Source organism: Cyphomyrmex costatus, unplaced genomic scaffold, assembly GCF_001594065.2.
Source record: "Cyphomyrmex costatus isolate MS0001 unplaced genomic scaffold, Ccosl1.0 scaffold36, whole genome shotgun sequence".
Taxonomy (NCBI): Eukaryota; Metazoa; Arthropoda; class Insecta; order Hymenoptera; family Formicidae; genus Cyphomyrmex; species Cyphomyrmex costatus.
This window is the reverse complement of record NW_017277774.1, coordinates 441470-456256: the sequence shown is the minus strand read 5'-3', so window position 1 is coordinate 456256 and position 14787 is coordinate 441470. Positions and strand designations below refer to the sequence as shown.

The window sequence follows — 14787 nt, the reverse complement described above, 5'->3', positions numbered from 1 at the left end:
TTAGGTACTGTTTCGCTTCGTCGAAGAGTTTCTTCTTGCTTCTGCTGTTTGCCACTAAAGGGAAATAAATCCTCTTTCTAGATGCGATTACACGAGAAGAAAAAGTATGTTCGTGCAGATACACGCGAGAGAGTTATTTACGTTACGGCGAACGGCGTGACACGACTCCGATCCCTATATTGTAGCCGCGTAATAACGAATGCGTACGGTCGATTCGCGTAGTGGTGGGCACGCGTGACGACGGGTTCTTCACCGAGCACAATCGGTCCCAGTTATCATAACTCCTCGGGGGACTTCCCGTGAGACCTTCCGCAGCGGTAAACACTCGGCGTTCATTGATACCAGAGTCGTATCTAAAAATTAAAATGCCTGTGACGAATACGATTAATAGATCTATCATTTATCTGTTAACAAATAATTAGATTGTGTTGAGATACATTGAATATATTTCTTATACAGATAAAATAAGATAATTATATATTGTATTTCAGTATTTTTAAATATTATTTTATATATCTTATAATTTGAATACTCTTCCTATATGTGTAAAAAGAGCTAGAATTTTTCATAAAATATTTTATCCTGTTTCTTGTTATATTTATTAACAGTGAGAAAATTGATATTGGTAACTTTTTAGACTAATTGCTAGCAGTTTATAACTATTGCATCATTAACTATAACTGCCCAACAAACAAGCTGACGTTATTCGTTGTTATTTTGACGTTAAAATAATGAGAAATAACGTCAACTTGTTTACTGGGTGTCTCTTGTAGTTTTAACATCGTAACTACAAAATATATGTTTGAAATTTCAAATTAGAATTCCATTAAAGTAAGATGTAATTTAAACATCTAAGTCCTCGTTTATCAACTTTTTAATTCTTAATTATTCTCATATATCTGCAGTTCATGTTCTTTATATTTTTTATATGAATATATATACAGTGTTTCTCTTACACAAAAATATGCGCGATGTAAATATAGCAATGTAACAAAATCGAAAAAAAAATTTTTGATATTAAAAAAGATTTTTCATAGTCTAGTTACGACTCTGCTTCACCTTTTCTGCATTCTCTCTTTCTCTCTCCTTCTCTCATTCTAATTCGACACGCCAATCTCTCATCGTCATTCATCACGTCCGAGCGAAGGACAAAACGGTTTGCCGACTTAAAGTGTCTGAAAAGAGGCTTTACAACATTTCTTAATATAATCATAACGTCACTTTTTAGTTTTTAAAGGGTTTAGAATTAATTGACAATCTTATTTAGCGCGCTCTCTCTCTCTCTCTCTCTCTCTCTCTCTCTCTCTCTCTCTCTCACACACACACACACACACACACACACACACACACACAATTCTTTTTCAATGATATCTCGAAATTACTAGTACATATATAAATTTTATTATACATATATGTATAAGCATAAATTTTATGTATACCTATTGATATTTAATATATATAAATTTTTAAAAAATTGTTTTTTAACTACGTGCCAAATATATCTATTATATCTTTCAATAATAAAAACTGTTAGAGCATATAAAATACAGATATATTTTTTTTTAAATGTAAGAATTGAATGATTTCATTATCTTTATCTCATCTAGAAAGCTGGCGTCAGTTAAAAATAAATATCTCTTCTGAAATATTATAATTCCTTGAGAGAAGGAGAGAGTGATGCAAATATTTTCTGGATATTGCAAATGTGTACTGCAGATTTCACCATGCAATCAAGGAGAAATGCCAAAATGTGCATGCTTAAGATTAAAACAGAAAGTGTACTCTTGGAGCGAATGTGGAGAACACTTTTCCCTAGCAAGAGTTTTAATAAAGTCGAGCTAAAAACGAACACATAATATTTTATTAGACTAAACTTCAAAGTATAATACAAAGATATAACCTTCTAAATAAATAGCCTTTAGTATATTTCTTGAATTCTCAAATTTTTAGCGTGATATACTAAAATATATATTTTTTTCATCCCTTTTTTCTATTTTTAAGAATTTTGTAAATTCTAAATGCTCATGATATCTAGCATCGATATCATCCTGCATATATCTTATCTTGCAAAATCTAACTCAATTACATTCCTGACATGTGACCGCTCTCAGTGTCATTCGGTACGATTTCTCATAAATCGCGATTCATGCGTAAAAAACACTACGTCATCCGGTAATTGGGAAGAAGTAATTTAGTGACTCAATATATAATAATATGGCGGAACATCTGTGTGAACAATCTATGAAGTATCAGCTGTGCTTATAGATATGCGCCCAGGGGGAACTCCTCGTTGCGCTTCGCTTTATTGCGATTTCATGTCTACATAATACTGGCCTTTATTGGTTTAAGTATGTCGATTAAAAAGAAGTGATAAACTGATAAGAAAGAGCAGGGAGAGAGAAAGAGAGAGAGAGAGATATAGGATGTTGGTTTAACTTAACTAATCTTTCGCGAAAACAATAAATGGAATTTCCAGCATAAACTTAATATTACATATTATATTACATTAAGTTGTAACATATATTTATTTGTTATAAATTATTTGTAAATTGTAAATTTTATGAGTCTACAATAAATATGAACGAATATAATTTTACATAAAGTGTAAGTAGCAAAGAGAATCTCTTTTTTTGTTCAAAATTAAAGAATTAAAAGTATAACATTCTATATAGATTGATAAGAATTAGATATTTTGCTTAGTTTTTATTATTGTCTACAAAATAATTAATCGTCGAACTGTTCCTTGATTGACACGAATCGGAAAAACATGTCCAGACTACGAAATAATTTCCTTCGCAAGAGGCGTGTGTACCATTCGACTAATTCAATATGACCGTGATTGGAATGCCATAACTCGATTCGGGAACGAAACAGCTTTATCGACTTGGCGCCATGCAAGTTAATTTCTCCTGTCTATATCCTCAGCCCATTACTGTCCATATTGGATGACTTTTTATGGTCTTGAAAAGCTTTTGTAACATGATAAATTCCTGATTTAATAATGAAGCTATCTAATTTCAGAAAATTAAATTAATATGTTTACTGTATTGTCTCATAATCTACAAAAAGTTTTATTTTACATTAGCTTTTATAAGCTCGTGGTCAAAATAGTCAGTAAAAAGAAATAGATCTTTTTATAATAATAAGACTTTTATAAGAGCCTTGAAAATATATCTACTTAACTGTTATCTCAAGTTTTAAAACGTATTATTATTTTTTATTATATATATACATATATATATACATATATATAGGTATATATAAATAAATGATATTTAATTTTTTTTTATTTATTTACTCTTTTTTACAATATTTTTCAGTGGTAAAATGATAAAAACAAAATGAGTGATCTGCTTAATACCATTGTAATGGAGACCTCGTACTTTGAGTCCGAAAATTGTCTGAAAGTGGCATCACCGATGCTGAATGTAGCGCGGCAGGATTCAGGCGTACCGGAGGATCTTGCTTCACCTCTCAATGGGGAGGAAGATCCGGATCTCACTATGAACAGCGAATGCAACATTACTGTTATTCATATCAGCGAGTCGCAAAACAACAAAACGAACGACAAATCGCTGGCTGAAAATAAGGACAGCAAAGATGGTAGTGACAGCGGTGTTGAAGGTTGCGCGACGGAAGTTCCACGAGTGAGTTTTAGTGTAAAAAAAATCTTATTTATCGAGAAAATATTTTTTGAAAATAAAAATTCATATTTCAACATGTAAAATTGTTAAAAGTATTTAGACACTATAATGATGGACATATCTATAAGTAGTTACTCATTTAGATTATATTCTTTTTACAGGTACGAAGTAGAAATAGCATTGATTACACGAGCAGTTGCGGTGGCCTGGATGACGCTTCTTGCGCATCCAGCCTCGTCAGTTGCTGCTCAGTGTACGAAGATGCATGCGGGTCCACGTTGCCAGACGACGTGCGACTGGGTGCTACTGGTGGTGAGGGCACGAGCGAGGGCGGTAGTGAAAGCTCCTCCATCGCCGGCAGCGTGTCCGTGCGAACGAGCCGTATGAATGTAAAGAGGACCACAACGGCGTCGAGTGCGACCAAAAAGAAGATTACGAGCAACACCGAGTCGCAGAAGAGCGCTCGCACAAAACCAACAAACACAACCTCGAGCACGAACTTGGGCACGACGACGCCGCGGTCCAAATCGCGAACAGCAACTCCTAGAAATATAATGACCAAAACTCAAAGCACAAACAGGGAACGGGACTATCGACCACGATCGAAAGAAAAATTGATCGCTCGAGAATCGAACTCATCGCTCGGAGATGTCTCCAAGACGCCTGTTGGAAGTCGTAATACAGTGGCGTATGGTTGTCGGTCCACCAGCAACATAATGTCCAGTTCGGTATCCACTCCTACTTCGTCTTCGATCGCAAAGACGAGGACGAGAGTGTTACCCGATTCGCTGCCATCCGCATTGACTACGGAGATCAACAAGGATCTTGCGCAGCGTAGCGGGAGAATCATGAGGAACGATTCGTCGAGATCGAGGACCGCATCCAGTACACGGGGAGCACGCACACCGGCATCCACACCGTCCGAGGAAACGAGAATGAAGGTACCGTCTTTGTCAACTTCTCGCGCTCTCTGCGCAAAGAGTACCGTCTCACGTGCTGATAATAAAGTTACTGGCCAAGATAACAAGGCGCTCGACACGTACGCAACATTACCTCGTAGGAACAAAAGTAAATTGACGATTTCGAAAGCCGGAGAGAAGGCGGACAAGACGACAAGAAGTAGATCCGGAAGTCGAGACGTTAGTCTCAGTAGAAGCATTGAGAAGAAAAACATCATGGTGAGAGATTCGTCTTCCTCTCATAAAAGCTTACCGCCCTATCCCAGACAAAGAACCGTCGAGAAGACTCGTATATATCACGAGACTAGTGCGCAGACCGGCTTGACTGGACAGGACATCGAGAATGTGATGTCTGGGCAACCAAGTGCTATCGCCGGACCCGAGGTCATCGAAAGATTACATGAGAGTTGCCAAACGGAGGACGCATGGAATGACGTGCAGACTTTGCAGGATAACTTGAGACGCTTGAACGAGGAAAGCAGCAGTCTGCGAAAAGAAAATGAAAAATTGAAGCTTGAGTTAACCGAAGCGAATCGTCTTCTAGAAGAGGAACGGGCTGATCATGCGTTTGCACGTCAGGAACTTGATAGGAACGCACAACGAGTACTGGCTATGCTAGGCACGCCACAATCAGAACATGCAGGTAATTCAATGAATAAAGTAATAATAAATTAATAGTGCAAAAACAAATACTAATTTTATTATATATAACAAGATTATTTTATATTACTTGCATATCTGTATAACTTATAGAAATGAAATTTATAGAAAATAAGTTGATGAAATTTCTTTTCAGAAGGTAGCGACAGCTTCCTCGAACTCGAATGTCACATACAATCCTCGGGACAAGTTGTTGCTAATCAGCAAGTCGAAATAGCTGATCTGCAATCGCTCTGTCGTATGTTAAACAGGGTAAGAATATTGTATCTACAATAATTGTAATTACAATATAAAAATTATTTGTGTAATTTTTTCTGTGAAAGAAATATCTTTTTATAATTTTTATTGAAGGATTTGGATAAAAGTCTAGCCGCGCAAAAAGCCTTGCTACAACAACAACAGGAATTGGAAGCCGAATCAGCCGAGATGCAAGATTTCCTCCAAGAGGAAAAGGCTACCTTGGCGGACGCACTTAAGGATGCCGAATTGGAGGTGTGTGCTTTTAAAAGTTTTTAATTCTATCTCCTACATTCACTTCTTGAAGTATATATGAAGTACTGTTTATTTCATTTGAAGTACTATTTTTTTCATATTAGTTTGTCTTTTGTAGCTTAAGAAGAAAGGGGAAGCTTTAATTCAAAAAGAAACGGAATTAGATAGGCAAACAGAAGAGTGTAAGCTTTTAGTGCGAATTAGCGGACAAAGAAGGTGTGTCTCTCGTGAAAATTGTTGACATTATTTATACTAGACATAAGTATATTTTAATATAAGTGATTCATTTAATTTCATCTGTTTTAATCTAGACATAAGTATATTTTAATATAAGTGATTCATTCAATTTCATCTGTTTTAGGCAAGAGAACTTATCAATGAGTCTAAAGTTGAATGCCGTCGAAGAAAGAAGCAGAGAACTTTTACTCACTCAAGGTGCTGCCATGTCTGGAGCGGCTGTAGCTCTTTCCGGACTTAGCACTAGATTGGAAGGATTAGTAGATCAATTGATTGCCTCTTACAATATCTCAATAAAAGATCTTGAGGTAAGTACAACGACAAAAGTTATTTTTTTAACATATGAAACATTGTTATTAAATAAACTTTATACGAATGAACAATAATCACATAATCTATTTCCTGTAAATATAATAGATAACAATAAATTACAAAATTAATATTTTATTAATTGTTTCTATCCGCTTATTTTTCTTCTACGCTTAATAATTAAAGAATTATTTTCTTTAGTCACATTATATAAAATGTATTGTAATTTTTTTTAAAAAGGATGTCATATATCATAACGAAGCATACAGCAGAAGTAACAGTAGCGTGGAGTCCAGTCCGGTTAGCTCTAAACAGAGTTTGAAAGAACGCACGCCAAGCCCAAAGAGTGGATCCTTCGTTTCCGCAGTGATCAGCGCTATTCGGAATGCCGCAACGCATCCCTTCGCGGCGAGAAACAATCTCGATAAAAAATCCAATCTAGATGCATCTAAACAGATTTACAAAGGTAATAGAATAAAAAATGTTGAAATAAAAAGAGATTACATTCAAATCCATTAAAAATACAATTTATATTTTCTAGAACTAAGTATGGAATCATCGTCTGACTTGCTTGATTTTGAAACTGAGCCATGTTTGATGATGGAAAGCGTTTTGGAAGATGTACCTTTGCCAGACACATATTCGCATAACATGGTATCGAGCAGTGATTCTCTCCGCAGAGCACTGAGTTTCTCCGAAACGTCGGACGAGCATAATATGAGAAAGACGAAATACATCGATGAGTGTACTAGTCTCACGAATCTCACCCAGGCAATCTTGCATCGTCGTAAAGCAAGTATCTAAATTAAATTTGGAAAATAAAAGTTACAAAACATGAAGTAATAATAATTAATCATGTTAAAAAAAATTTGTAGGTGGAAGACGAGGGTGATGACGATTGCGATTCTGTAAACGAATCTGATTCTGGGACCAACGATGGTCCTATGCCTTTGGTGGATTACTGTCCATCTGTGGATCTTGTTGATCAAGTAATCGAAGTGGATAATCTCGTTACTAAACTTCTGAAAGTATTACGAATTATACAGCTTGACAACGATACGTGTATACAGGAATTGAAAGAAGAAAAGTAAGTTTAATAAATTTAACTGAATTGTAACAATTTAATATTAATTATTAATTGAAATGCACTATTTGCAGATCTACTTTGGAGTTAAAATTTGGAGCCACCATAACGGAATTGAACGAGCTTCGCAAGATTATCGATAACCTTCATCATTCGCCGGAAGATGTCCTGAACAACGTATCCGATCGACGACGTAACGTTATGGAGAATTGTCGGATTTTGCTCAAAGAGGTAATAGCCGGCGATGTTGCTGATACATTTTGATAGTGCGCTTCTTCCACGCTACTGCCATATTTGACATAAATTAACTTTCGTGAAAGATGTCAAATGGTTCGATTCTTCTATAAGCGGGTAAAAAGGAATTAAAATTTAACGAGGCCCGTACTTGCTAGTAATAGCAGTTCTGGTGAAATAGACTGAAGACTTCTCGATGTGAAGCGATTTCCGCTTAATATTTTGAAATACTTATAAATTTTGTATTCTTCCTAACTATTATAAATGGTTTTAATTTTTGAGAATCTATGTCAATTTTAAGAGTCTGAATTATTACATTACACATCGATGAACGTTTTATTGTTATTTATAAAAAAAATATCGAATTTCAAATTTTGACGTGAATGAATTTTCAAGAGTCTAGACACTATGGGTGCTTTCCAATTACTGAACACATCTTGACACAAACGTACACAGGAATGCACAAAGTGTAGCGTTGTGCATGACTCAATTAGAACAGCGATTTCGAATAGAGTATAAGGTTAATTTTTTAGTACATGCCCGTACCTTGATATTTTGTAATCCATGGTGGTGCATTTCCGTGTATTTCAACTAGAAGAACAATTTATGAAAAATTAACAGAGCACTCTATAAATTTGTACAAAAATTTGTTTATTATAATGCATATAATCTAAAAATATTTTCGAAAAGATCGACTAAGGAGACAAAAGATATTTTAGATTTTATTTCTTTTAACGTTATGAATATGTAAAACAAAAAAATATAACAAAGAAATAAAAAAAAAAATATATATTATTTTGTTAAATATACTTATAACAAAAAAAACATTTATTGATACCAAATAATTACTTACTTCAATAATATTGTGATAACCTTCATCATTCGCCGGAAGATGTCCTGAACAACGTATCCGATCGACGACGTAACGTTACGGAGAATTGTCAGATTTTGCTCAAGTAGCCGATCAAGATTATCGATAACCTTCATCATTCGCCGGAAGATGTCCTGAACAACGTATCCGATCGACGATGTAACGTTACGGAGAATTGTCAGATTTTGCTCAAGTAGCCGGTGACGTTGCTGATACATTTTGATAGTGCGCTTCTTCCACGCTACTGCCATATTTGACATAAATTAACTTTCGTGAAAGATGTCAAATGGTTCGATTCTTCTATAAGCGGGTAAAAAGGAATTAAAATTTAACGAGGCCGTACTTGCTAGTAATAGCAGTTCTGGTGAAATAGACTGAAGGCTTCTCGATGTGAAGCGATTTCCGCTTAATATTTTGAAATACTTATAAATTTTGTATTCTTCCTAACTATTATAAATGGTTTTAATTTTTGAGAATCTATGTCAATTTTAAGAGTCTGAATTATTACATTACACATCGATGAACGTTTTATTGTTATTTATAAAAAAAATATCGAATTTCAAATTTTGACGTGAATGAATTTTCAAGAGTCTAGACACTATGGGTGCTTTCCAATTACTGAACACATCTTGACACAAACGTACACAGGAATGCACAAAGTGTAGCGTTGTGCATGACTCAATTAGAACAGCGATTTCGAATAGAGTATAAGGTTAATTTTTTAGTACATGCCCGTACCTTGATATTTTGTAATCCATGGTGGTGCATTTCCGTGTATTTCAACTAGAAGAACAATTTATGAAAAATTAACAGAGCACTCTATAAATTTGTACAAAAATTTGTTTATTATAATGCATATAATCTAAAAATATTTTCGAAAAGATCGACTAAGGAGACAAAAGATATTTTAGATTTTATTTCTTTTAACGTTATGAATATGTAAAACAAAAAAATATAACAAAGAAATAAAAAAAAAAATATATATTATTTTGTTAAATATACTTATAACAAAAAAAACATTTATTGATACCAAATAATTACTTACTTCAATAATATTGTCATCGTCCATTTCGTTGCTTTTTCCTTCTGTTCTTTACTGCATTTAAAAAAAAACGAAAATTCATATTCTCCAACCTCATTTATAATCTCCCGACTAGAATGTCACTAGAAAATACAAGGCTACACAGTCCTCGGCTGAGTACAGATGTGTAGTACTGTGTCGACAATAACGGACAATTGGATTAGTAATAGCAGTTCTGGTGAAATAGACTGAAGGCTTCTCGATGTGAAGCGATTTCCGCTTAATATTTTGAAATACTTATAAATATTGTATTCTTCCTAACTATTGTAAATGGTTTTAATTTTTAAGAATCTATGTCAATTTTAAGAGTCTGAATTATTACATTACACATCGATGAACGTTTTATTGTTATTTATAAAAAAAATCGAATTTCAAATTTTGACGTGAATGAATTTTCAAGAATCTAGACACTATATGATTTTGAATATTATATGTATTTCTGTCAATTTTTATAGATTACGGCATAAGTTAACAGTTTACGGCCAGTATAAATCAACCTTAACTTGTGTCGCCGTGTGCACGAAAGTGTCTAGGGATATTGTAATTGGAAAGCATCCTATATGATTTTGAATATTATATGTATTTTTTCTTCCATCATAATATATATTTTGTGCACTTAATAATGTTAATTTCAGACTGAATATAATACGTACATGTGTACATGTGTATATTAATCAAGATTTACAAAGCAAAAATCAAATATGAACAAATATGGGCTTGTCGCTGTTTTTAAAATAGTTGTACAAAAAATAATTATTTAAAAAATTAATGATTCTGATTAAAATTCATTCAATCGTAACTAACTATGTAGAAGAATACATCAAGATATTTAATATTGCTGATTTTGCATTGCATTTTTTCATTAGAATTTGGCAAGATATATTCACGAATAATGATTAATGATTTTGAACATAAATTTGTAAATGTATTAGCGTATGTAAAAAATATATGTCTTATATGTTTAAATTATATTTATTTCCAAAAATGTATATTTAACATATATTTTAATACGTGATACGCTAATACACTTTCTGTGAAAATACGAAATTGTAAATTGTTATTCGTTATTCGCCAGTATATGTATTTAATATTGATTCCCACCGAGTTGATCATAGAATTTTATATTTAATAAAATAATCCTCCGTATGAAATTATTAGATTTATAAATAAAAGATTAATTTTTTTAATTACATACTTTTTCATTCGAAGTAAACAGGGTAGCCTATATTATAATATTTAATAGAGAACACAACAAGAGCTAACACAAGAAGGAATTTGAATACCTTTTATTGTGTCTTTGATCATGCAATACTTGTCTTACCATAATTACATTGTGTGACATTTAAAAAGATAGTGAAATATTTTATGACAAATCATAGATATAAAGATGCTTAAGATGCTTCTCAATAGACGAGAATTAGAAAAAATATTTGTACTATTATTTTCGTGTGTGTGTGTGTGTGTGTATGTGTGTAATTTATTTCTTTTATCTAAGAATGTATATACGTCAATTATAATAAATCTCAAAAGACTTGTTGTTCCATTGAAACCAAAGTTGAGATTTATTATAAACGTTTTTCAAATGAAGTTTCTTTTATTAAAACGAAGCTGGCTTTAACTTAAGCATAGCTTTAATAATAGGAAATATTGTGATGATACAACCAAACAACAGCACATATGTATTTTATTGTTTAATCAAATAAATTTTCATATCTTGAAAAATATACAGATGTATATAATTGTATTATATATACATAATTTTACACATAATTAAAGCAAATTATATCACGTAAATGCATGTGAAAAATTTGCAATTGTTTAATACAAAAAATCGTGACTAACAATTACGATTGGTTTATAATCAAGTGAATAATAATTTATGTACTGTGACGCTAAATCAAACTGGAATTATGGCAAAGCGAATATTGCATTTAGTTTGTTTAACATGTAAATACATATGTGGTTACTGAAACATAATCGCCCGTTACATTGTACGGATAGGTGAATGAAATCGCCATTCCTGTAATTTCATGTATTTTCATTTAAAAGCCATCTTTTACGTTACAGAGAAATGAGCTCGGGGATAATGCTAATATTAGCGCATCCTTTTATTAACTATAACTAGACACCATATAAATGCGTGGTACGACATCGATTCAGTCGTCAATCATACACGTTATATTCTACGAGTACTCGTCCATCATCCCTGTAGATGCAGATATCCTATCCCTGAACAGAATATATTGTTTTTTTAAACATCTCATTTTAAATGGTTGTAGTTTGAAACACATAACACAGCACACGCTGTATTAAAAGGAAAGAGAAATACCGTTTTCTTAATATATGCTGTAGACGGAACATTGCGTATTGGAATTGCAAGCATCGAGGAATTGTTTTAGTGCACGCTCGTGCCTCGCACATGACGTATGTGACGTATCAAAGGCGCCAAGAAATTCACCAACCGTACAGCTGGTCTGGAATATAAGAAGAGAAAGTGTACACTGAATTATTTTTATAATTAAAAGATTGGAAATTATACATGAATGTCAGTTGCAATAAAATCATACTTATAAGGTTTATATAATTAATATTAATAAAATTAATTATTAGAGCAGCTATATGAAGTAGATGGATTCTTACTTGTTTAGTGTCTTCGAAATTGCCAAATCAGTTTTATTGGGAACGCTATCGATGATGGGTTTGTCAAGTTCATTGATGGACTGGATCGTCGGCGGAGTGGATACCTTCTGGCTGGAAGTTGATATATTATGCTCCGAGTTACTAGCGGCGGCGCCGGCCAAGAGCAATGCCTCGACCGGTGCAAATACGAATACAAGACCGTCCAAGTGGATGCGATAGTTCTCGGTCCCGTTCTGCCGTTGGTCGTAGTAATCAATGGCATCGGAGAGCGTGGACGTTGGTGCGGCGAAGGTTACAGCTGACTCCTGCGGTATCACCGATGTGATTTCGTCCTTGATCGATGTCTCAGACTCGATCTTGGAATCAGTCTCGGACTCAGTTGGCTTATCGGTGATGGGTAAACACTGAACGCTTGCGAAAAACGCAATGAGTAGCACAGTCTTGAATACGCGCATGTTGATTGATAACATTGATGAACGGCCACTTGTCGAGTTGCCTTTAGCTAAAATGCAACTCGTGAACTTGTCGGGTTCACCTATCTACTTGACCTCGGTCTGTCTTAAAATCCGTCAAGTTGTCTTCTACTTGATTCCAATTCCTAAATTATTGTTTTCTATTCGATTATGATTGAATCTGGTGACTACAGGATGCTTCCTGTTCGGTTGCGATTGTGAATTTACAAGTTATTTTCTTACTCAACGGACGTGAACTCGGGCCGACCACTTTTTGTGATTCTTAACGAGATGACGCGGGAACGCGATTGGCCCGGGACCAGTACCGGTATCGCGAGATGCGACGAAAGCGAACGAAACGACGTTGGAGAACGTGAGACGTGTCTGGACAACACGGAGGATGCTCAAGGTGTGATGACCGGGCGACGTCTCGTACCAGAAGACGATCCCGATCCCCACCTGGGCGATCCGAACCTGAGCCTTCCTTCGGTCGGTTCTAGAAACGGATCCCCGGAAAAGTTCAAGAACCTCAGCGTACTGACAGCAACCTGCCGCTAACGGCACATATATCGTCACGGCACTGTTGATACGCTGTAAAACTTTTGTAATAATTTTTGCGAAGGTTGGAGCAGGAGATTCCTCGAATTTGATTAAATCTGAACTATACCTTCTCTATCCACAATTTTTCGGACCAACTTTCATAAAGTTGAACATGAATGATTGAACGTTATTAAGAAAAGGTATTTTATATTAAAGAAGCTGTATTTTTATTTAATAACAAGTTTCCTTGTTCCTTCATAATCTCTCAGTACTGAGATTGAATTTTTAATATAAAAAATTTTTAATTAAGATATTGACGAAAGATTTATTTGTAAGATAAATAACAAGGTCTTGTCATTTTTTATTTTCAGTCATTCATAATTCAAGAATTTTTCATCTTGCGGCTAATTGCATTTTTCTCCATTTGGTCTCCAGCTGAGAGGAGATGCGCGATGTTGGAAATGATCCTCGTGAGGTTCCTTGAACGTCTCCTCATCCTTATTACATTCGGATTGCGAACGAAATCGCCATCAAGGGAAAGGAACGTGATGATATTAATAGCATTAACGATATTCAACGATGGAGACGCGGTGGGACTGCTGAAGCTGGTCCTCATCAACGACGTATCAATCGCGCGTCAACGTCCCTCGCGGCGATAACCAGTTTTATTCAAAGGAAAAGGAGGAACAAGACGGAGGATATGCGATGATGCTAAAGCGTAATAGTTATCACACGCGGTACGCAGGTGTATACATACACGTGTACGTAGGTGTGCGCACATCTATAGTCACCAATCTCTGTAAAGGGCAATGTCCTATCGTGGCCGTTCGCGGTGAGTTCGTTTCCCCGATCTGCCCGTCTCGCGGCTTGGCGCCTATTACCGTAACCTTGCCCTTGCTCTTTCCTCTCGCTCACGCTTCCGCCTTGGGAGCCGAATCAACGTCGTCGCGGAATCGCCGCCGGTCTTTGGGGAACGACCTTCGATTTCTGAAAATTCTGGAGGGTCGGCGTACCGCGCGCCTTGCATGATTGTCTCTGTCCCCGATTGGAGAATGCAAGATCAGAATTTTGGCTTTTCAGAATTCCTGGGGGTAAGGATCTAATTCCCGAGATAGACGCTATTTATATCGCGACGACAAAAAAAAAGAATAAGAAAGGTAGAAAATATAAAACGAAAAAATGGTTTCCGATTAACGATTTTTGTATATACTTTTGATCTCTAAGAGCTTACTGATTTGGAAATGAAAGTAAAAATTAAATTAAAATTAAAAGAAAATTAGATCTGTCATTTTGCAATTTTTTCGTGTCTTTTTCTTTTGTATTTAAATTTTATTTTCCTTTATATTTAAATACATATTCATATTGCTATTGTCTTAAGTATTTTATTGATCAAGTAGCTTAATAGATACATGTAGTAAATCTTCGCACACGTATACTTTATAAAACAATAATTATCTCACATTCAGCGCGTTTTACGTGCTAAATTAATCAAATAACTCATTACCCTTCTCGTTCTATCTTATATGGCTCTCGCACCAATAAGCAAAAAAAAAAAATGCTTTTTATCAGCAGAGGTAATAAATC

General features: G+C 34.7%; 2 protein-coding genes across 3 annotated transcripts; one reads left to right on the top strand and one right to left on the bottom strand.

Annotated features, from left to right (window-relative positions):
* Positions 1-3341: 3341 nt before the first annotated feature.
* Positions 3342-7757, top strand: corn (microtubule-binding protein cornetto). Its single transcript, XM_018542967.1, has 10 exons — positions 3342-3647; positions 3806-5246; positions 5400-5515; positions 5615-5755; positions 5874-5971; positions 6117-6300; positions 6542-6767; positions 6843-7093; positions 7177-7388; positions 7460-7757. The coding sequence occupies exons 1-10, from the start codon at positions 3342-3344 to the stop codon at positions 7647-7649; spliced, it is 3165 nt and encodes a 1054-aa protein (XP_018398469.1). The 3' UTR covers positions 7650-7757.
* A 3604-nt stretch (positions 7758-11361) lies between these two features.
* LOC108776448 (uncharacterized) lies at positions 11362-13071 on the bottom strand. 2 transcript variants are annotated; one of them, XR_001940785.1, is made up of 3 exons: positions 12212-13071; positions 11901-12045; positions 11362-11800 (listed from the first exon to the last, which is right to left on the bottom strand). XR_001940785.1 is itself a non-coding variant. In XM_018543061.1 (2 exons), the coding sequence occupies exons 1-2, from the start codon at positions 12679-12681 to the stop codon at positions 11967-11969; spliced, it is 549 nt and encodes a 182-aa protein (XP_018398563.1). In that variant the 5' UTR covers positions 12682-13071; the 3' UTR covers positions 11362-11966. The 2 variants fall into 2 exon arrangements, 1 of the variants encoding a protein (XP_018398563.1); XM_018543061.1 differs by having other exon boundaries at positions 11362-12045.
* Between the last annotated feature and the right edge of the window lie 1716 nt (positions 13072-14787).

What these genes read in the sequence shown, in the direction of transcription:
- LOC108776448 (XM_018543061.1), bottom strand. Translation starts at nt 12,681, where the DNA reads ATGTTATCAATCAACATGCGCGTATTCAAGACTGTGCTACTCATTGCG. An exon ending in ATTTCGAAGACACTAAACAA is followed by an intron (nt 12,046 to 12,211) that starts GTAAGAATCCAT and finishes CTTATATTCCAG; the next exon opens with ACCAGCTGTACGGTTGGTGA.
- corn (XM_018542967.1), top strand. Translation starts at nt 3,342, where the DNA reads ATGAGTGATCTGCTTAATACCATTGTAATGGAGACCTCGTACTTTGAG. An exon ending in TCTCAATAAAAGATCTTGAG is followed by an intron (nt 6,301 to 6,541) that starts GTAAGTACAACG and finishes TTTTTTAAAAAG; the next exon opens with GATGTCATATATCATAACGA. An exon ending in CAGGAATTGAAAGAAGAAAA is followed by an intron (nt 7,389 to 7,459) that starts GTAAGTTTAATA and finishes CACTATTTGCAG; the next exon opens with ATCTACTTTGGAGTTAAAAT.